The 23,043-nt window shown below is 27.7% G+C and overlaps 2 protein-coding genes across 3 annotated transcripts in view; one reads left to right on the top strand and one right to left on the bottom strand.

Moving 5' to 3' along the window:
• Positions 1-13,654, top strand: part of LOC135928498 (phospholipid-transporting ATPase IA-like) — a 37,813-nt gene extending 24,159 nt beyond the window's left edge. The window contains exons 15-37 of one of the 2 annotated variants that reach the window (XM_065464961.1): positions 998-1,086; positions 1,745-1,883; positions 2,270-2,476; positions 2,628-2,817; positions 3,066-3,293; positions 3,425-3,828; positions 4,350-4,436; positions 4,575-4,622; positions 4,853-4,943; positions 5,240-5,304; positions 5,516-5,605; positions 7,282-7,364; positions 7,676-7,781; positions 7,967-8,044; positions 8,254-8,364; positions 8,764-8,838; positions 9,120-9,242; positions 9,477-9,555; positions 9,680-9,798; positions 10,728-10,835; positions 11,262-11,350; positions 11,877-11,978; positions 12,566-13,654. In XM_065464961.1, the coding sequence (XP_065321033.1) occupies positions 998-1,086; positions 1,745-1,883; positions 2,270-2,476; positions 2,628-2,817; positions 3,066-3,293; positions 3,425-3,828; positions 4,350-4,436; positions 4,575-4,622; positions 4,853-4,943; positions 5,240-5,304; positions 5,516-5,605; positions 7,282-7,364; positions 7,676-7,781; positions 7,967-8,044; positions 8,254-8,364; positions 8,764-8,838; positions 9,120-9,242; positions 9,477-9,555; positions 9,680-9,798; positions 10,728-10,835; positions 11,262-11,350; positions 11,877-11,978; positions 12,566-13,139 (3,285 nt within the window). In that variant the 3' untranslated portion in view covers positions 13,140-13,654. The remainder of the gene's footprint in view (positions 1-997; positions 1,087-1,744; positions 1,884-2,269; positions 2,477-2,627; positions 2,818-3,065; positions 3,294-3,424; positions 3,829-4,349; positions 4,437-4,574; positions 4,623-4,852; positions 4,944-5,239; positions 5,305-5,515; positions 5,606-7,281; positions 7,365-7,675; positions 7,782-7,966; positions 8,045-8,253; positions 8,365-8,763; positions 8,839-9,119; positions 9,243-9,476; positions 9,556-9,679; positions 9,799-10,727; positions 10,836-11,261; positions 11,351-11,876; positions 11,979-12,565) is intronic. The other variant, XR_010572357.1, reaches the window with a different exon arrangement.
• A 926-nt stretch (positions 13,655-14,580) lies between these two features.
• LOC135928647 (H(+)/Cl(-) exchange transporter 5-like) overlaps positions 14,581-23,043 on the bottom strand; it is a 30,419-nt gene continuing 21,956 nt past the window's right edge. Inside the window, exons 4-18 of the mRNA XM_065465102.1 lie at positions 22,740-22,901; positions 21,657-21,863; positions 21,290-21,370; positions 19,925-20,107; positions 19,506-19,595; positions 19,134-19,189; positions 18,810-18,878; positions 18,626-18,719; positions 18,313-18,398; positions 17,754-17,875; positions 17,216-17,429; positions 16,473-16,639; positions 15,360-15,520; positions 15,061-15,155; positions 14,581-14,978 (exon numbers count right to left, since the gene is read on the bottom strand). Of these exons, the coding sequence (XP_065321174.1) occupies positions 14,885-14,978; positions 15,061-15,155; positions 15,360-15,520; positions 16,473-16,639; positions 17,216-17,429; positions 17,754-17,875; positions 18,313-18,398; positions 18,626-18,719; positions 18,810-18,878; positions 19,134-19,189; positions 19,506-19,595; positions 19,925-20,107; positions 21,290-21,370; positions 21,657-21,863; positions 22,740-22,901 (1,881 nt within the window). The 3' untranslated portion in view covers positions 14,581-14,884. The remainder of the gene's footprint in view (positions 14,979-15,060; positions 15,156-15,359; positions 15,521-16,472; positions 16,640-17,215; positions 17,430-17,753; positions 17,876-18,312; positions 18,399-18,625; positions 18,720-18,809; positions 18,879-19,133; positions 19,190-19,505; positions 19,596-19,924; positions 20,108-21,289; positions 21,371-21,656; positions 21,864-22,739; positions 22,902-23,043) is intronic.

Raw genomic sequence — 23,043 nt, forward strand, 5'->3', positions numbered from 1 at the left:
ATGATTCTATATTTTCTCCATCTCAAGAAAAAAAAATTAAGGTTATGTTTGAAAAGAGAAAAACTGATCTAAATACATGTGCTCACAATGCTGCTTATTTATTGGACCCCCAATATCAAGGGGAGCATCTTACTAATACTGAATTTGATGAAGCATGTAATATAATACAAGAATTGGGTATTTTACAAGGTGGTGATAATCAAAATATTTTGAGTAATATAGTAAATTTCAGAAGCAAAAGCGGTATATTTAATAGCCATAATATGTGGAAAGTTGTAACTTCCATAAGAAACAATCAAATTTCGGCCTCAAGTTGGTGGAATGCATTTTGCCCACCTTGCCCATTAAGAGAAGTCGCTAATATTTTACTAACATTTCCTAGTTCGACTTCTTCTTCTGAAAGAAATTGGTCGGTTTGGGGCAATATTCACACGAAAAACAGAAATAGATTAAAGGCTTCTACAGCAGGAAAATTAGTAAGAGTGTATCATAATTTAAGATTGATTAAAAATATTAAAGAAAATAATGATATTGAATATGAATCGGAACAAGACTCTGCCACGGAGGGTGAAACATTGACTATAGAATGAATTAAAAAATATTATGATATTTATTATTATACATAGATTTATTATAATATTATATAAATGCAAAATAAAGTTAATATTGGTGTAAAAAACATTTATTTGAATTTGACCATATTTGACCGGTCAAATGCACAACCCTGTTTTTAAACGATATATTAAACGATAAATGTCATTTATTTTACTTGCAGACCATAAAATGTTGTTGCCGCTAAGTCCTATGTATGCACACTTTTAATGAATGGCTCGTCAATTTAGTTAGTATATTATTCTATATAATATCATTGGGGCATGCATTATTTATATTTTAAACTTTAATACACAAATATAAGTTTCTTCTTTTTTTTTGCTATGATTATGAGTTCAAAAATATATGTGTAAATTTAGTATATATTGTTTCCCTCCCTATCAAGATAAAATACGTTTTTTCGGATAAAACTGGTACATTAACCCGGAATGAAATGGAGTTTAAAAAGTGTACCATCGGTGGCCATGTTTATGGGTAAATTATTTTATGATAAATTTAACGATACACAGAATTCGAAAACAGTTATTAGAGTAATTCTGTAAAATAGAAATTTGAGATAAATTTTCATCATTTATTAAGATATATGTTCTCTTCAAGGTTTTCACTAATGACGTTACAAACTTTTACCATCACATTTAGACATAAGACGGGATTTTTTGGGAAATATTTTATCAGACCCATAAAAATATTAATATGAGTTTATGAATTTAAGCTTTAGCTATCTCCAAAATGTTTATAATATTTTACAATTTGTCGAAATTAACTGGGATTTAAAAAAAAAAATTATTTGAAGCCAATAATAGAGCCCAGTAACGTCGCTAGCTCATTTCTAGCGCTAAGATCAGGCGTTTTATTTTCAAATGGAAAATAATTCAGGTGCGTTGAAAATTATATGTAAGTAATGCTAGATATGATTTACATCTAGCCCTTAGTTCTATGTTATATCAGCTTTAATAACTTATTGCTTTAGCTGGATTCAATAATTTGATCCATCGTTTCCATTTGCTAACCTCGCAAAAGTAGAATTATAAAAAAGGATTCTTTTTTTTACAAAGATTTTATAAACCCTTGAATTTGATTTACAAAATAAAAGGCTAAAATGAGAAAAAATAATTTCTAATTTTTTTTGAAGAAACCGATCCGAAAAAGACACGGTTTTCGACGACCCCTCGTTTGCCGAAATTCTAAGGGGCTCTGATGAAGAATCCAAAGTTGTCAGGCAGTTCATGACTGTCCTCGCAGTATGTCACACTGTTATACCTATGAATAAAGTTTGGTTTATTTTTTTAAAAATTCATATATAAATATTTTACATTTCAGTGTTCGATACAATTTCTAAATTATTCATTTTTATAATATCCGCGCACCACACGTGGAAATTTTTCTAAAATTTATGACTAATATCAAAATGGCGACTATTAAATATGTAATAATATCAAATATTGTAAGTAATAAAGAGTACTTCTCCATAATGAGTATCATTTATTTCTTATGGACCATACTACTTCGTTTAGTTAATTATGCATTTTAAAAAAAATAGATATTTGGATATATAAAAGATTAATTATTTATATAAAAAATGAAAATTTTCCTCTATCAAAAATTTAAAAACTCCTAAGTATTACAAACATCTACTACTTAAATTTTAATATAAAAGCAAAACAAGCTTTCAACTGACTCGTCGTTTTCTCCCAGTCTAGAAGATCCGAGTATTTCTCCTAGGGATGAGATTGACGTCGCAGGTGCCAATATTCCTCCTTCCCCAGAACCATTCAATAGTAGTAAAGAGGCTATCAATCCTGCTAAGAAGAAAAAGAAAAAGGATGTGGCTATGGGTTGCATTCCAACCTCTTCTAAGCGATGGGTATTGGGATTCCCTTATAATTTAAATTTTGGATTGAATTTTATAAATAAATAGTAGACCTAAAAGTCAAATGAATGTGATATTAATTTTTTTATTTAGATCCTCTAAGAAAATTTTCATTTATTGCGAAACTTAAAAAAAAAATTACAAGTTGGCCATTTGTCCAGAGCTGGCCCCTTGCTTCCGAACATCGGTAGAATCTGACCCAAGCTTTCTTACGCCTCAAGGAAGTCCTGGCTCTCCTACTAGCAACGATTCATTGACTCCCGAAGAAGACATTTTCGCCGATGTTGCTGTTAAATTGGGAAAGAAGATCGAAAATTATCAGGGATCCTCGCCAGGTAATTTTATAAATTATAACGAATTCCATTAATATAAAGTAAAAGAAAAAGACTTTATTTCTTGATCTAAAGGCAGAGATTGGAACCTGAAATAAAAAAATTCCTCTGCAGGTTTAAAAAAGGGGATTTGGTTCTTAATTTTAAAAAGAGCCCTCCGGTTTCAAAATTTCACGAAACATTTTTAAAATTTACGATTTAAAAAAAATATCAGTAAACAATTTTTGAAATCAATATATTTTGATTTGCAGACGAATGCGCATTAGTCGAGGGAGCCAAAAAGCTAGGTTACGATTTCGTTCACCGAGAAGGATCCTCAAAGGTAGTCGTGGATATACTGGGCAAAAAATACGATTTCGAAGTTTTAAATATCCTCGATTTTAACTCCGATCGCAAAAGAATGTCTTGCATTATCAAATGCCCTTTAGGGTTCTTAGATTCCCCACCTCCCGGGTCTGAACAACGGAATTCAACTTCCGGTTTTAATTTATGTTTCATATTTTGTATTTAATTAGTTAATATTAATAAAAATTTTAAGGAAACATGACTATAAAATTTTTAAATATTCGCAATAAAATATGATTAGATTTTTTTTTTGGTTATTTAACAGCATCCAACGGAGGAAACAACGGTAAAATAACTAAAGGTAATAATTATCAAGCCATTATCAACTCCGATGAAAATAATAACCAACTCGGACAACAAAAACATGATGCCGATATAGATGGAGTGCAGGGTAAAAGCGAGAATTATAATAGCACACTCCAAAAAACCGACCAAGTTTCCAATAACTATAACAACGGGGCCAATGGGACCGATCATGGTAAAAACGGAGATTACGAATTATGGTTAGTGACCAAAGGGGCCGATAACGAGGTTTACGCCAGACTCGGAACCGACGATAAAAATATCGCTTACAGGGATACGACTATGAACGATTTGGAAATGTTCGCTATGCATGGTCTTAGGACATTGTGTATAGCCGTTACTCCCATTGATAAGAGCATCTACGAGGTAGTAAAGTTTATATTTTTGTTTTGAAATTCAAAATATTATTAAAAAATGTTTTAAAATGCCACTTGATTATTGGTTTAATCTAAGTGATTGTTCTTCGGGTGTACTACGTTATCAATTAGATCAATCGATTTTATAAGGATATTTATTTATATTCAAAAAAGTGGCATAGATATTACAGTGTTATCTATAAGTTGGATGATTATTAAAACAAGTTATTTTCTATATTTGTTTGATCGTGTTTATTTACCCCAAATAAATTCTACCATTTTGATTTAATGATGTTCTGAGCTGTGGTAAAAGTAAAGTTAAATTTATTTTATACTTTGCTTTTATATATTTTTTTTAAATTTGATTTATGATTGCTTTTTTTTGGTAAGATAAATAAAAAAATTATAATGGGGGAAAATATATTATGCTTAAAAAGGAATTCAAGATTGGGTAATAGGAATCCTTTAAATTTCATTTAACTATGTTTTTACTAATAATAATTTGTCATTTCTTTAACTACCTGCTCTTAGAAATGGAACAAAGAGTATCAAGAAGCGAAACTGGCTATCAAAGATAGGGACAAAAAGGTGGACGAAGTATTTGCTCAAGTCGAAAAGGTATATGCAACCTTTAATAATAATCTTATTTTTTAATCGATATTATTATGAAGAAAAAAGAATGTAAGAAAGAGGAAAGGAAAATGGAATTATATTTTATGTTAGCGAGCGCATATATTCTTAAATATTAAATTATAGAATTTGCAACTCTTAGGCGCTACAGCTATTGAGGACAAACTTCAAGAAGTATTATTTATTATCTTATGAATAAAAAAATATATTTTATAAGGTAATCATAATCATTTTCTTCTAGAATTCGTCCTTTAACAGAGGTTTAAATTTAGATCTGTAAAGTCTTCATTTTTCTCTTTTCCGCGCATTACTAATATATACCAACCATATTATCTCATAATACTAAAATTAATTCGATTATTATAAAATTCATTTTTTCTTCTTCTATTTTCAAATTTTTATAGGGTGTACCAGAATGTTTGACAAAATTAGCTCAGGCCGGTATCAAGACCTGGGTTTTAACGGGAGATAAACAACAAACTGCAATCAATATAGGTTTTTTAAAAAAAATTGTTTAACAATTTTCATGCTATCCGCCTTAATAGAATCACATTTTCTATATACCAAAACAGATGGTACAACCGGATTTATTTTTTAGTGTAAACACTCGGTGTACATTTTAACTTCTTTAGACATGATGAATTTTATGTATGTAATTCTGGCAGGGAAATAAATGGGTGAATAAATTTATCAGCTCTTCGCTCTTCTTTAGTGACATACCACAATAACTAACTTTGACTCAGCGTTTTGTTAAATATAATTTTAAAATAGTTTTTTTATAAATAATTGAGGCTATTCCTGTGCTCTACTTACAAAAGATACACCATTGTTAGTCGTTAATGAAAATAATGCTGAGGTTCAATTTTCTTCCAAATTATTTACTCTAATTTATTAATGAATTTTTTGAAATAACATTATAATTGTTTTGTAATCTTACCTGATAAAATAAATATTTTAGTTAATTTATTAATTATTAATTAACTTCTACATAATTTTTCAATTCTTAATATTTCGAAGAATTTTAAATTATAATATCTCTCAATTTTTCCTAAAACTAACAATTTAAGGAAGTTCACAATATTCTCAAACGTTACAAAGATCAACTTGGCGACCGTGTTAGGAAAGATAACAGAGTGGCTTTGATTATAGATGGAAAGGTTTTGTATTTTTTTTAAAAAATAACTCCTTATCACCGGATTATGGTTATGAAATATTTTGTCTACCAAAATAAGATTTGGTGTTTTTTTTATAGGCTAAAAAATTTAATAAAGAAATTATAAAGGGTGGAAGGGTAAATCTAGAATATAGGTGTGTTGCCTACAATATTTTTAAGACCAAACTATGTTAATAATAAATAGTGATTTAAAAATAGACATGAAATAATATTCCGGTGTGATGAAGAAAATGAGATTAAATATCAAAATGACTAAGAGAGGAGATTTAAAAAATTAAAAAATGTGAGTTATTTTATTGATTATAAAAGGGACTAGAAAATTTATGGCATATGCATATCGAAAGCCTTTGATTCATTCAAATCAATAAAGACATTATGAAGAGTTTATGTTGTCCCCGACCCTTGGCGATAATTGTTGCTTGTTTTGATTTGGAAATTAAATGTCATTGAAATTAAAATTACTAATTGCCTTATCCTTATCACGGAAAATGATACTATATTTTATTTTTTAAGCTTAACCCGACTTTTAAAAATATTTAAACCCGAACCCAGTCCGAATTTTAAAGTTTTAAGCTCAATCCGGATTTGAAGGGTGTAACTTTGAACCCACGATTTTTTTTATTCGGGTTCAAACAGATTATAATTGTGTAATTGTTAATTCAGTTCGGTTCAAGGTGGGTTCGGTGAAATTAGATTCAGATTGGAAGCATCAATCAAATTTTTATAGTAAATCAAAATTTCTAAAATGTTAATTATTTTTAAAATTTCAATCAAAAATTATTAATTTAAATTTTTTTTTAATAAAGATACATAATATTTTATTCAAACTATATGTAAAATACAGTATAAATGTGATAAATATTGATATCTTTTAATTATATAATATTTGATAAATTTTAACAAAAAGTATATAAATTAGAGAGTTTGGAATCAGATTCTAGTTAAGATTCACGAAAAATTCTATCCAAACCCGGTTCACAGCTCCCATTTTCCTCTTTATAATGGGTTAGTTTTTTATTTTTGCAACGCGGGCTATAAAGTTCTCTATTGAATGTATCTGATAAGTTAAGTTAGATAGTTGAAAAAAATTTTCCACCGCCTTTGCCCAGCTTTGCTTTGATCTTCTTTTAGGTCCTACCTTCTATTTCCAACATTGTTATTTACTTAACCCAGTTCACGTTTGTCTTGCAATGGACATGGCCACCCCACTTCAGTTGATGCAAGGGTAACAGGTAAGCAATCGGTACAATACCCATATTTTATCCAAATTCAACCATCATTTTTAACTTTTCAACCCGTTTACCATCTATATCTTATTCTATTTTCAATTCATTTTATTTATGTTAGCTCCATTTATTGGCTATGTCTTCTCACCATAATGTTATGGTCGAGCGAACGCCTTAATTGAAAATGCATCTTCTGATTATAAGGAACACTTATTTATTGGTTATGAGAGAGCTTACTCATGAAACTTTTCCAACCACATCTAATTCTTGCGGTGTTAGTAAGATTCAGCATTACCTTGGGTATTAAGCATATTATCTGAGTAAAAAAACTGATCCCGACTTTTTAAAATATTTATGTCTTAGATATTATTTTATGGAATCCAGTATTTAGATTTTATTTTTTCAATATGATATTTACTGAAAATATATATAGTCTTTGAAGTTCGCTCTCGACGCCGATTCTAAAAATGATTTCTTGGACGTTATATTATCGTGTCAAACTATTATATGTTGCAGGTTAATCCTATTATTTTTTGAAAAAAAAAGATTCCTTTCTTTATCTGATAATAATCACATATCTTATTGTGGAACAATGGGATATAGAAATTTTATAGTGTTTTATTAAATTTTCATTATCATGTTTGATTATCTAATAAAACTAATCATTATTATAATTTCTAAGTATTTATCACAATAACACTTAGTTGAAAGATACGTTTGGTCTGCTTAAATCGAAACTAAACCGGACTGGTTGAATTATAAAATATTAGGTTTTTTAAAGTATCATATAAGGATATATGATATATCTATATAATTATTATATTTAGAACTACACCTCTCCAAAAATCTGAGGTTGTTCAATTAATAAGAGCATACACTCCTTACTCAACGCTAGCTATAGGAGATGGGTCCAATGATGTCGCTATGATTCAAGTTGTTATATTTTGTTATTATATTATATCATAGGGTTTTAATTAGACGAATATCATCTAAATTTTTATATTGTTCTAAACCTTACGACTGATTTAAAGGCTATAGTTGGTTTTTTTAATTGAAGTTCTACATCATATTTGTTTTTTTAGAATACATATCCTACTTTTTTCTTTAAACTTAACTAGGCTGCTCACGTGGGAGTCGGTATAGGTGGAAGAGAAGGTTTACAGGCCGCGAATTCGTCAGATTTTTCGATATCACAAGTAGTTCCGGATTTATTTATGAATTCAATATAATCGAGAAGCCTCGAATATTTTTAAATGATGGATTTAATATCAGCAGTTTTTAGTTTCTTTCAAATATTTGAAATATAAATTTAAAAAACTATGTTTTACCTTACAAACCTGAGATATTTATGACATATATAAATTTGAATCGTCAGCATTTTTGTATTTTAAACTTAATAAAATAGTTTAGGTTTTTGACGAAACTCTTATTGGTTCACGGGGCTTGGAATCATTCTCGCATGTGCAAACTTATTCTCTATCAATTTTACAAGAATATATGCATGTATGTCATCGAAGTAAAAAAAATTTTGATATAAAATCCATTTTTCTAAAATTTCCGTCATAGCGATGGTTTGAAAAAAAAAATTAAACTTTATTTTTTAGCATATAATATAGTTTATTCTTCATTCAATTATTCACATAATAATTAATCTATTTTATTCAAAATATCAGCATACTAAAATTATTACAAGGAAAATATAAAATAAACACATTTTATATCAATATATAATATTTAATGAAATTTCCACAAGGCCACCTCCTTATCTTGACCACCCTTGTCAGCTTTTTCCCTTCCAAAATCCTATTAAAATAAAATGTTATATAAATATTGGCTCTCGAAGAGTCAAGTAACTTGTTTAGGTTTTCACACTTTATAAAAAAATATTATAAATTTATTATTATTTTTAAAACAGCTCTGGTTTGCAATGATCAGTTATTTTTCCGGTCAACCTTTATTCGAAAGATGGACCTTAGGTCTTTACAATGTTGTAAGTATCTAGAACTTTATATTTAACCTTTTCCCATTAACTTCTTGATGTTAGGTCCCGATTAATGTATCCAGCTTTTTTATTTTTGCTCATATTTTAATTAAAATCAAGCCGGGCCTTCAAACTATTAATGATAATTTTTTACAAATCTGAATCGGGCTGTAAATTGCCAAATTATAAAAACTCGGACCGGGATGCTGGTCTCTGGTTTTTAATACAAATGTAATGATATATTTTTTTGAATATTTATTTTTTGGCAAATAACAAAAAAAAATAATAAGGCGTTTACCGTACTACCTCCAGCGGCTATAGGTTTGTTCGATAGGACATGTAGTGCTGAATCATGCCTCAAATTCCCTATGTTGTATTCTGAAGCCTTCAGATGTGAACAGTTTGATGTCAAAGTTAATCTATTTTTTTTTATTGAATGTGAAAATTATGTTCAAAAAAACGATTGAAATAAAGATTAACAAATAAATAAGAGATGAAAAAGCGGGAAGCTAATGGAAGATATTTGATTTTATTTATAATACGGGAATCGTCTAATTTTTATATTTAATTTTAATGGATAGGCGATATATTTATCTATTTTTTATAAATCTTTCAAATATTATTATTCATTAAAAAAAATGATTTAGGTATTTTGGATATGGATCATGAACGCGGTCTTGCATTCGCTTTCTATATTTTGGTTCACTTTTCTCATGCAAATGAATGGTAAGTTAGTTATCCACATTTGTAAATTTTTCTCAAGGCATCAATAAAACTAAAAAGTTAAAAAATTTGCGGGCTTTATGCTATTAATTATTTACGCTCATTTGCATTTAAAAATGTTTTAAAGACGTTGTTTGGCGATCGGGGAAAACTGGCGATTATTTGGTCTTGGGAAATTTTATATATACTTATGTCGTTATAGTGGTATGTCTTAAATCAGGACTGGTTACTCAATCTTGGACGATAGTAATATAAAAATAATTGCCTTATTATTATTATTATAGATTTTTAACCAGGGTTGTGCATTTGACCAATTAAATATAGTAAAATTCAAATAATTGTTTTTGAAGACAATATTAACTTTATTTTTTATATAATAGTAAAATATAAATATATGTAATATGTAATATTAAATTTTATAATATTTTTTAAAGTCTATAATTAAGGCATCGCTCTCCATGGCAGAGTCTTGTTCTGATTTATATTCAATACTGTTATTTTCTTTAATATTTTTAATCAATCTTAGGTTATGATATACTCTTGCCAATTTTCATCGAGATCTTCAATCGATTTCTTTTCCTCATATGAATATTACATTAAACAGATCAATTTATTTCTGAAGAAGAAGTAGATCTAGGAATTGTTAGTAAAATAGGCACTTCTTACAATGATTCAGGTAGGCAAACCTATTCCAACAACTTGAGGCCGCACTGATTGTTTCTTAAAAGTTATTGTTTTCCACAGATTTTGGATATTAAATATACCATCGCTTTTGCTTCTGAAATTTATATCACTTAATATTTTGATTATCATTACCTTGTAAAATGCCGAATTCTTGTAATATTTTGGATCTGATAAATAATCAGAAGTGTGAGCACATGTTTTGGATCGTTTTCTTTTTCAAACATATCTTTAATTTCTTTTTTTTCCGATAGAGAAAATATAAAACATGATTGAATTATGCTTTTTTCAAATTAAGCATCTCGTAAAATGAAATTCTAATATTTACTCCATCGGTCATTGACCTAATTACCAACCCTGGTTTTAACTTCATTGAAATTTTTCAGATTTACTCGACCCTTTGCATACCAAAAAAAATTTTCTATATAATATAGGTGTTTTAATACTGCTTTCAAATTTTTTTAAAATCCTTAAAATCCATTATTGCATAACAGATGTCTCAAATAGCTATATGGGGCAGTATAATATTTTGGATGTTATTTTTGATCGTGTATAGCTTCATTTGGCCCTGGATACCTATTGCATCAGAGATGTGTGGAGAAGTACCAATTTAAAATTAAATTATTGATAATTATATGAATTTTTTTTAAGACCTACCCTTTAAAAATAAAATGAAATGCACACAATCTTATTTTTTATATAATTTTTTAATGCTAACTTATATTATGATTGAGATCGGCATAATTATAATGTGTTATATTTAATTTCTATTTATATTAACCTTTTATTATTTTGAAGATCAAGAATGTTTTTTTTACCATTTTTTCTATTTTCATCTAAATTTTTATGTGTATAATAAATTATAATAATATTCCATCAAAACATGTTGATCACCTCTATCTTGATCACTTTCAGCCAAACTCATAATTAAAAATGTTCTTATAATAATCGTTCTATGTTTTGACCAAAACATACCCATTTTTTTGTTAAAAATAATAAAAGTAAATTTAAAATATAATTTTTTTTAGGTAACATTAATATATTCTTCATTCGTATATTGGTTTGGTATCATAATCATACCACTAATAACACTATTCCCCGACTTCGTAATCAAAGTGTAAGCACCCTATAAAATTTATTTATGTTCATTAAATTTATAAAACAATTGGAATTTATTTATTTCTCATTAAAACTAGTTACGTTTATTCAAATAAATTGGCACATTTCTGACCCTTACTAAACCATTGTACCCTTATATAGATTAAGACCCCCCCCTTTCAACTTTACATTTCATATCCACACCGAGTAGCTTATTAATGGATGACATTTTTTTTTAAATTTTCTAATCTAATAACCAGATATTTTTATTTAATTATTTTATATTACCTTCCCTCATCAGATTTTTAAAAGGTTTTTTTAAAATCTTTTCATCTATATTATACCGTGAAACCTCCAAAATTGACCACTTAATTATCTTAACTCATTTAGATTGGTTCCCTTCCAAAATTCTGTTTAAAATTTTCGCAATCACCGTTGAATATTCGTTTTAGTTTTTTAAAGAACAGAATAAAATGATTAGATATTTATTTTAAAAATAACAAGTTTTAATTAAAATGAAATTTCTTAAAAAATCTGCATCTTAGATTTCAAAGAACTCTTTGCCCTAGTCTTATCGAAAAAGTTAGGGAGTTAGAAATTTCAAATCAAGACCCCACCGATTTGATAACCAAAACGACGAAAAAAACGTAAAAATCAATTTATTTTATAGAATTTTTTTTTATTGAAAATCCTTTATTCAATTTTTGGAGCTTTACTACGATTCTGAATTTGGGATGTATCAATTTTTATTTAAAACTTTAATCTGAATTAGTTATTTGATCATAGTTTCGAGTCAGGATAAGGATTGCAAATTTTACAATGTTTTTTGAAATTATATTTTATATAATCTGTTTCAATTTTATTTTCAGTTTCTTGTATAACGAATGAAGTTGAAAAATTGATAATTTATTTTTAAACTTTAAATGAAAAAATATATTTTATTTTGAATTCTATTTGTTTTTAAAATTTTTGTTCCATAAATTTGTAATAGTAAAAAGAATAAGTAGGTGGAGGGAAATAGTTTGATATAATTTCGTACGATTTAATTTATTAAAGAAGCATTTGCTTCATAACCCCTCCCCTCCCCCCACCTCCCGTTAAAATATTAAAATTATTTTTATGAACGTTCACTCATATTAATAGATATCTTCCTATCACTATTTTTATTTTATTTATTAAAATATTTTCATTTCCTTATAAATCACTATAATTTTACATTATACTTAATATACAGCATATTTTGGGTGCTGACAAAAATGTTCGAGACTCTAGCTCTCCTAGACGATCAAGAGGATATTAAAAATGGTCGACCTAAAGGTAGTACTTACTCTCGGCGAATGTCTCACTTGCCCCTCTCTCTTCAAAATCACCTTAGAAAACTAAGCCCTATAGAAAAAGGGATTATTGCCGAAACTGAAAAGTGCCACAATGTTAACAAGCTCCTTACGCCCTTGGATCTTGAAGCCATGGAAAATGATCATGATAAATTAAATAACCTTGATCAGCCATCACATTCGATATACCTCGATAAAAACGAGCTCAAAAATAAGGAAGATATTATCCGATTAAATGGAATAAAAAATGGTAAAAATGGCTTAAAGGCTATGGGCGGGATAAAACTTGATGAAATGAAGAAGAAAAACGGAGGACCAGAACCTAAATCGTTTGATCAATTACTCCTTGAAACACCGGTACCCAGCAAAGAAAATCTGGAAAGTCCTGGAGTAAATTCGGCTATAGATGGAGGAGACGAGAGAAAAAAATTGAATGTTAAGAATGGAGACAATGTTGTTATTAATCAAAAGTAAATAATGATAAAACTACTCAGTGCCTAAAAAACGATACCATATTTATATACGCGAATTCGATTTAGAAGTGATATGAAAACGATATCTGATAAGGGTTTTAAGGTTGGTCGTTGGAAAATAAAATCAGTGATTTTAAGTGCAACTTACTAGCATACAATTATATTGATCTATTTTTAAAATTTAATGCTTTAAATATAATTCGCTTTCATATTTTTATCCCATTTTAACATAATAATTAAAATCATAATTATGTTTTTTTTCTTCTAAAATATTTTGTTCATATTTTTTTTATAAATATATTTTTTTTTGCGAACTCGAAATTAACAAAATGACAATTATTTTTCCTCCTAAATGCTCTTTTAAATCACCCGCCGTTTAGCGCAATAATTTTTTTTTGCTCTTCAAATTAAGCTTTAATTTTTTGTAATACTCTAAAATTTTGAATATTTTATTCTCAGGAAACTTTAAGATATATATTAATCTTTTTTTGGGTAAAATTATAATTTATCAAGATCATTGTCACTACCTGAGACAATTGTATAGATTTATAATCCATATTGGTGTTTATAAAATCTCCTAATATCAAAATTTAATTGAGAGTTTAATCTGTATACTAGAAATGTTGCAATCTTTGTTTACACATTTTGTGTTTTATACACGAAATATTATATAACATAATATCCTTTTACATGTTACATTTTTTTTAAAATAGTATTAGAAATATTAATATTTTACATTTCTCATTATTTTGAAAAAAAAATATTTTAGTGCAAAAATGTTATTATTTTTATACAAATGGATTATATTCGCTCTACACATTGAATTTATATTATATCAGAATTTTTTTATATTTTCGCCAATGTTTTAAATTTATTTTGAATTAAACAAGAAAATTTTTTAATCAAAATAAATATTTTTTTTATAAATAACCAAACGTTTAATTTTAAAGTTTTTTTTTTCTTCCCCCAAATGTTATTTATAAAATAATAAACATTTTATGGTAATGAAAATAAAAATTTGTACATAAGAATAAATGGTTATAATGCATTTTTTTTGGCGAAAGATAAGATATTTTATTATTGGAGTCAGTCAATTAAGGTAGTTTGTATTTAACGTTAAGAGTACAAGAGATGCTATTATTTTTTTAGAGTGAATTGAATTAGCGGTGGCATCTTTCAAATTTAATATGATCTATTATCTGTGGCGTTGTGAGGCGATTAAAATTGCATGCTTAAAATATTTTCCAAAACACCATTGTTTCAGTTATATCATTCAATTAGAAGGTTAAGTATAATATCAAATTAAAAATTATGCAAATATTTTAAGCATGATATTTTTTATTATTTATATTTAAAGGTTCATATTTGTATATAAAATTACAAGGTCAAATATATTTACCAATATATTATATAATGAATGATAAGAGACTTTGGAATTACACATAAATATTTGAAAAAATTTATAATAAAATATTTTTAAAAAATTGTAAAATAAATAAGTGGAATAATAAATAATTAGATTAGGCCTTTTGTATTTAACTGGGCTTCAACTATAAAAATAATTTGTCAGCAGAATAAGTTTGAATAATTATTAATTAAATTGATCCGTTTACAATATTTGATATCTATTATTGACAATTTTTTAAATAATAAATATGATAATCAATAAAGCAAGCCCCCTTAATTTCAATTTGCGATCCTCTTAGCATAAATGTCTTAAGGAGAGAATGTTAAGTTACACAAATATCAGCATTGGTCTAATAATGGTTGATTTTCCATCTTACTGATCTGTTTTAGGTGAACCAAAATGTCTTTTTTCGTAATGATCCCCAACAATTTCCTGAAAATAAAATCGGGATATATATAAAGAAATTTAAATTCTTTCATTAAAAATTGGAGAAAATAATGAGAATATGCATTACCCATTATGAGTGACCAATATCTGCCGAAGTCCTAATTTTCTAAACATGTCAATTACCGTCTCCATAGGGGTTTGGTCTGTGATTGTTATGGGTGACTATCAATTGTTTAATATATAAATAATGAAAAATTATAATCACAAAAAAGGAAGAATATTGTAGAAAAATTATGAAACCTCGAAAAGTGGCCTGTCTGCCTGTCAAAATTCTATTAAAAATTCTTGTTTTATCATAAATTTCTTATTTAAAAAATGGTTTGTTTTCCATAATTTGATAAAAAATTAAATTAGTTTTTCAGAAACCAAATCGACGATTTTGTTGAGCTTAAGATACGTAGACGTAAAATCATTTCGAATATCGCTAGAAATCATATTGTTTAATGCGTCCTCGTCATTATCGTGTTCTGCCGTAAATTGGATAATAGAATTCTTAGATATTCCATGCTGTGTTTTTCTAGCTTCTCCTATATATCACATTGTAAAAAAGACAAACATTTTCTTTAGAAGCAATATAGGAAAATTTTACAAAAAAAACTACAGATCGATATTGGCTACCCAATCTTGTAGTATAATGAATTTCAAATGTTATCGTTTACATTGATAAACTTTTTATTTTACGTTAAAAAAAGCTAAAATAGTTTGCAGCAATTTAAACAATAGTTTTAAACAAACTCTTAGGCTTAATTTTAACATGAGCATAAATTGGATATTAGATTTAAAAATTAATCACCTCAATTTTAAAAATTATTAAGAGACCCGTTTTAAACTCGCTTTTAATTGTGAGATAAGAAAAATTTATAAGAGCACTTTGAACCGTTAGGAAAATATTTTAAACAGCTCAAATGAATGTAAACTCGATAATATAGAAACATTAAAAATTGTTTTTGTAGTTTTATAATTGTCATATTATTATTATAGATTATTTATTTTTAAAAATTATTTTGTTTAATATTAATCAAATTTATAAATAGTCGCCTGATTTTATATATCACGTGTAGAACTCGTGATCTCCTTGTCCCAAAAAAGTATAAAAGGGATTAGATTTTATAATTATTAGGACTTTTATGACCTATTTTTTTTTAAATATATTTAATCAGTAAAATTTGGAGTTAAAAATTTAGTTTTAGAGTTATGTTGGTTAATTATGTGAGTTATAAAAAAGCGTTGTACTACTGGTAGAGTTTTTTATAGTATATAATTTTCACAATAACTGTTAGAGTTTTTTTATTTTAGGAATTAAATCTCAGTCTCAATAGTGAAAAGAAATTGTAAAATATGATATTTTTTTTGTTAATGGGCTCTCTTTCTCTGTAATAATATTTGCGAAATGAATAAAAAAAGGCAATAATTTGTTTCATGCGATACTAGCATTAGATTATATTATATTTAATTTGATTTTTTTAAAAAAAATTGAACCCAAAGCCAATTTCAAATCTTTTCTGACGACGTATCCCACTAGATTTTGAGATTCTTTGGAGACGATAACGGGGTACCCATTGTAGTCATGATCTTTCAAAACGTTCTCTACATCGTCGACGGTCGAATCCTTCTGAGTCAAAGTTATTAAAGGGGGATCATTACGCCTAGAGTGGGGAGGGAGCATGTTTGAAAAATGATATTTGTGAAAAAATAGGCATTATAATATATAGTAAGTAAGGAAAATGAAGAGAAAATTTATAAATTTTTTAAAGTTCTTATAAAAAATAATCATTGTAAAAAAACCTGTAAAAGTTTAATGTTAATTTTATTTATGTAAAACATCATAAGTAATGAATTGAAATAGCTCAAATCTAAATTGCCCAGGAATAGAATAAACTTTAATAATCTTTAAATTAGAAAATCTTTAAGATAGAAAATTCAATATAAAGGGTTTATTTATTATTTATTTGGTGGGCGTAATAAGAAATGCAAAAGAGGATATTTGTGGGAGGCTTTAAATACAATTATATCTCACTCGGGGACTTAGATCCAACTAACAATTCTTTTCCTCAAAAGTCAATACTTTTTAGAGTTATTCCCCCAATAATTTGGGAATCTTAGGAATATTTAATCAGAAACATATTCCGACAAGAAATAATTCTTTGTTATTAATATATATATTTGGCAAATTTTTTCCCACAACGAAATTTATCAAATGTTCAATCTTAAAAAATATATACCTGGGCCTCATAACTTGACCAGCTACGGTAGTGAAAGGGTACTCTTCCTCCTTGTAATCCAAGAAAGGATAGTTATTAAGGTGAATGTGAGCTTCATATATGCCCTCTCTGCAAAGGGCGTCCCCAACCCATTTAGCAGTCATTATAGCTATCATTAGAGGTACTATGTATTGGCTACCGCCAGTTACTTCGAACATAATCACAACCAGGGATACTATGTATTCAAAAATAAATAAATGTATAATGAAAAACTATAGTGGAAATTTGGGGGTAGGAGATAAAACTCCCCTTGCAACTTTTAATTAGCCACTGCTTCAATTGATAATATTTCAGGGGGTTTCTTTTGAGGATATTATGAAAGAATAAATATAATAAACTATTGTTACATGTAACGAGGTAAGAAAATAGGCATACTAGAAAGGTGATATTTGTTAAATAGGTTTTTTTAGTCGTAGTGTATTTTTTTGGAGATAGAGTGGCTTCTTACAAAAATATAATATCCCATTTTAATACAAACTAATAAAAAAAATAAAATTACCAGTCATACGGGTTACTCCGCCTAACACGGCGGCGGAGCCAACCATGGCGTAAAGACCTGGAGTGATGCATAGATTTTCTGCTTTGCAAACGTCCTTAAATATGAAAAGATTGTTGTGTTTTCTGAGTATGAGGGGAAATTGATTTATTTAAAAATATATATAATTCAATACAAGAATTTAGTGACACCTAAAATTCCTTTTTTTTAAATAAAAAAAACTATAAAATATCATGTTTGAAAATAATATTACTAGAATTTAGTGAAGGTCAAAGACTAGTCCAATATTAAAATAAAAGACCAGATCAATGTCAAAAGACCCGGATTTTTAATTACAAAACTTAAAAACAGGAACTATCAAATATTTTGTTTCTTCCTTTAGTTTTTACTATTTTGGAGTTCCTTAATAAAATTGGGTAAGAAAATGCCAGTTTTTCCCCATACCGCCATTTAGTGGCTACTTTATGGAGCATATTGTACATAAATGAGTGAGAACTATAATAAAAGGAGTTATCAGTATTAATAAGGCACTTATAAAAATGTCATTGTTCAAATAGCTTACAAAACGAGTTGTTCCATGCCTATCCCAAAAATTCGACCAGCGCATGCACCGATGGCCAAACTGGGGATAAATAACCCCGCCGGAATCTGAAATATGTTAATATAATAGTATCATAAATTAGGAATATATAAAATTTTTAAATTTATATAATAGTAATTTAAATATCTGAAATATAGAATAAATGTCCAGAACAGGTTATATTGACGATTGGTATATTATATAATAAGGGGGGGGGGGATATTAGTTCTAAATAACTGAAAATAAAATGTAATTTAAATATAATGACTATAATAAAAAGTTCAAAAATAATAACTTTCATGCCAAAGGTAAATATGAATAAAATCGTTCTGAAGAGCAAAGCTAGAAGTATCTTCCATAGATTACTCCCCAAGTTGTTGTTATTATTACTATATATATAATTTTTCAAAATAATAGATATTATAGTATTTTATTTAAATAAAAATCTCTCATTAATAGAAAATAATCATTTTTTTTACCACAAATCGATTTGATTAGAAGGACTGCAATCTTGAAACAATTGCGATATAAGATCGTTCATGGATTCTCTTTAGTAAAAAGATAAATAATGAAAACAAAATTTCTTTTAAATTTTTTTAAAAAATAAATAATTGCTAATGATTAAATAATTTTCGCGATTTCTTAGACTCAGGCTTCGAAGACTGAGCCGACCATTTAAATGAACAAGTAGGTTTGAAATATTAGGGAGTAAGAGTTCGGGCTCAATAAATATCAATAATAATTAAAAAAAATAGTATCTAAAGTTAATATAATGCATTTCAAATAATAATAAAGTATCAAACCGGGTATAAGGATTAGGAAAGCAACTGAAAGCGGTTATCAGTGTAACAAGGAGCACCTGTTTGACGAATAAAAAAATATAGATCACAATAAACATCTTTAAAAAAATAAGCAATTTAATAAATATTGAATTGGATTAAAATTAAAAATATACCATCTCATAATTGAAAATCAAGATTGTTATTGGTGTTAACCTACCGACCGATGATTAAATTAAAATGATAATATACAGTAAAACCTTCATAAGGTGACCGTGGGTGGGTTTGGTTCAACATTGAGAGGTTATCATTTTTAAATAGGATTATTGTAGGTAAGTGATCGTTTTTGAGAATTTCAATGTATATATAATTTAACAATAAACGTATATTAATTACTTCGGAGAAAGGATATTTGCCTAATTTCGAGGTTTTCCTATATTTACACCAATAGTAATTTGCTTTAATTAAAAAGGCACCAATAATTCCCTTTTTTTTAAAAAAAATACAGCACTTAATAATTGGTATAATATGAATAATAATATGAATAATAATAGGTATATATATTATCATAATTTAGGTTTTAATTATTTCCAGTGGCGTAGGTTGGCTCAAATTAAATCTAGACACCCTAAGCACGTTTTTTTCCCGACCCCAAAGATGCCACTACTAAATTTCTCGAATATATTAGTATAATTCTAGCTATAAATTGCTTACATTTTAACTTTGCATTATTTATGTTCCCCTTAAAACTTGTAACCTTTCCTTCTTTTTCTCTCCTTTAAAAAAAATAATTGCTAGATAGAAAATGAAAATACCCCGAAAACCCCGAGTAAAATAAAGGGAACGAGCTCAAACATGAACCAAGGTTTATTGTAATCAACGTAAAACGAAACCAAATGGTCATTTCCGAATGGGTTAATGGATCTTAGAACGAAAGCGGCTACCATGGCACAGAAGAAGGATCGCCAGAGAGTTTTCATTGGGAAATAGTAACTTATCTAGATATTATAATTAATAATTTAAATAAAAATACAATGCAAGATTTGTTAAATAATGCATTGTAATATTTGATGTTTTGAATAATTCCATATTTGATTCAAAGGAGCTTATCAGTGGAATGGACGTCCAATGTTGGGAAGTAATTTACCCTATTGCCAGGGCCTGTTCATGGTAATGGTAGAGAAATAACGATACATCTGTGAGTGAATAACTTAGATAGAGGTTAAAAATATTGTATAGTATTGTTCAATTAATTTCAATAGTGGCGAGTTTAAAAAAATAAATAAATGATGACCCTACAGCACCTCTCTCTTTTAATCTCACACTCAAATATATAATAAAAATAGTATTTATTTCACGATTTAAATAAAATAGAACTAGACATTTTGATTAAAATGTAACTTTTCTATTTAATATTTAAAAAAATATATATATTGTAAAAATTGATACATTTAGAGTATACCCAAATTCATAAAAATAAATAAAAGGTTTATGAATTGTAATCTTACTGTTCACTGTGGTGAAGACCTTGATAAAATAATTGATGTTTTGAATTTTTATCATAAAAATTTAAAACAAATGCAAAACAGATTATAGGTAAATTACCTACAAAATAAAAAAAAATGCAGCTTTTTACCTAAGTGTGCCATATTACCCAGTATCTAGAGTAAAATCGTTAAAAAATTGAACAAAACTCTATTGTTTTATTTAACAAAATATTTGCAGGCTTTAACCGGGCAGTCCAAATTTTATATCTTTACCTAGCCCGTAAAATATATTTATTACAAGTAATCCGACCCGGCCTGGAACAATTTTTTATTAAGGAACCCTATAAAAATTTGAATTATCAACTTTAAACATATTTTTCAAATCTATAATAAACATTATCTCTATGTGATTGCTTTCACTTATAGGGGTACAGTCATCTCTACAACTAGATGGACCTGGATTACTGCCAAACAGTGAACGCTATCCCATAGTACTAGTGCCCTTCTTGGGGTGACAGAGAATCCTTTTATTTGGATTTTACCCAAGTGAACATCAAATAGACCTTAATATGTACCAAAATAATTTATATATTATTTTTTGTTACATTAGCTGAGAAAATCATGAATGACAACCATTAATGGTAAATAGGGGTTTTCGAAACTAAATTAAGTAAATATAAAAATATTTATAACTTCTTCAAGGCTAAACAAAACTCCACCGATAGGCGCACCAAAAGCCACGGATACACCAGCTGCAGCGGCCGCCGATAATATCTATCAAATTAAAAATATAAGAAACAATAAAAAAAATAAAATATTACTTAAAATTTAATATATAAAAAATTATCAGGCTAATTTTCAATAGGTATAAATTGGGAGAAAATAAAGGTTGGCCTTTTTAACTGATATCATTTCCTATCCACCCTTCTACAGTGTTGTGCAGATATGATGGAAGGCATAATTTACAAATAAATTTTAAAAAAATAAATAAATCTTTTCCAACAAATCTGCAAAACACTGCAATTCGGTTCTTCTCTATAAATAAATAACTTTTTTTTACTTCTCGCTTCTTAGCCTCGTTTTTCCCATATTTAGGAAAAAGGTAAGAAAATATGTTTCCTATGCAACAAGCTATATGAACCATAGGTCCCTCCTTGCCCATGGTAAGACCGGAACTGACACCCAACATTATGGTCACAGTTTTTATGATAAGCGTCCATTTTCCCAAGTAGCCCCTTATTATAAAACCACTGAGGATTGTTTTGATCTGTTTTAAATGTGTATAGTAATTGCAGAAAATATTTTAACAACATGTGACATCAATTTTAATCAATATCTTAGTATAATTTAGAAATATTTTATCTTATAAACGCATAACTTTGAAGATTTTATTTTAGTTTTTTTTAAAAAAAAATTAAATTTAGGAGATCACTATTAAAAATACTTTATTACTATTTTTGGATTTATATTTTTGATCCTTGCACAAAGATTGTTAGAAAACTATAATTAAAGTTGTATTAAAAAATTAAGGGGGTGCATAAAAGTTGATAAAGGCTATAATGGTTAATGTTAGAACTCACCGTTTAGTAAGCTTGCTTAAACCAAAAGGTTATTTACGTTTTATTGTTTGGATCGACAGTACCATATATGGGTAATTAAAATAAAAATGAAATAGTTGTTTTCGAGTAGCGTCTATGGCTCAGTAGCTATAGGCGTTGACTGAGGAAACACTTTACACTCCAAACTGAGTTCGAATCTATCAAGGATCCGTTTTTTCCTAATGATAACTAGCTGTTTTCGTGCTACAGGATAGATATATTGCAGATCGGAACCGAGCGAATGATTCCGTTAATATATATGTATTAAAAATGGGTCATATTGCATTTTAAAAAAAACTGTAGCATAATATCAAATTTTCTATTAAAATTTTAAACATTACGACCAATAATTATATAGGAAAATAATCTGTGTGGTCATCGATGTTGTGGTAAACTCATTGTTATAATATATCCATCGGTAATTAAATATCACAAAGTATAAAAATATGATACAATAAGCCTTTAATAAAAAAAAACTTAGTTGGATATATTAAATTAAAATATCAATCAAATAATAATTTTATTATAAATATGAGTATGCAAACTTCAGGCATCCCGGATCCACAGGCGTACGGGGCGAACATTTTGACCAACATAACGGCTAAGGAGGAAAACACGAGGGCCCATAGCATGTACATGAAATATCTGAAGAAATAGGAAAGACCGTTGCGTCTATAATAACCCAATACTTCTGGCCAAGTGCGCCACTGTTGTGATTTTGAATTTGTAAAAATTCACGTGAAAGAAATGAATAAATATATTTATTGATTAAATTAATATTACAAGACTTGTAAAAAAAATCTAATATTTGTACGCCTATCCTATTTAATTTATCAACTAATACGCCGG

The sequence above is a fragment of the Gordionus sp. m RMFG-2023 genome, chromosome 4 (genome assembly GCF_954871325.1).
Source record: "Gordionus sp. m RMFG-2023 chromosome 4, tfGorSpeb1-WG-v2, whole genome shotgun sequence".
Classification (NCBI taxonomy): domain Eukaryota; kingdom Metazoa; phylum Nematomorpha; class Gordioida; order Chordodea; family Parachordodidae; genus Gordionus; species Gordionus sp. m RMFG-2023.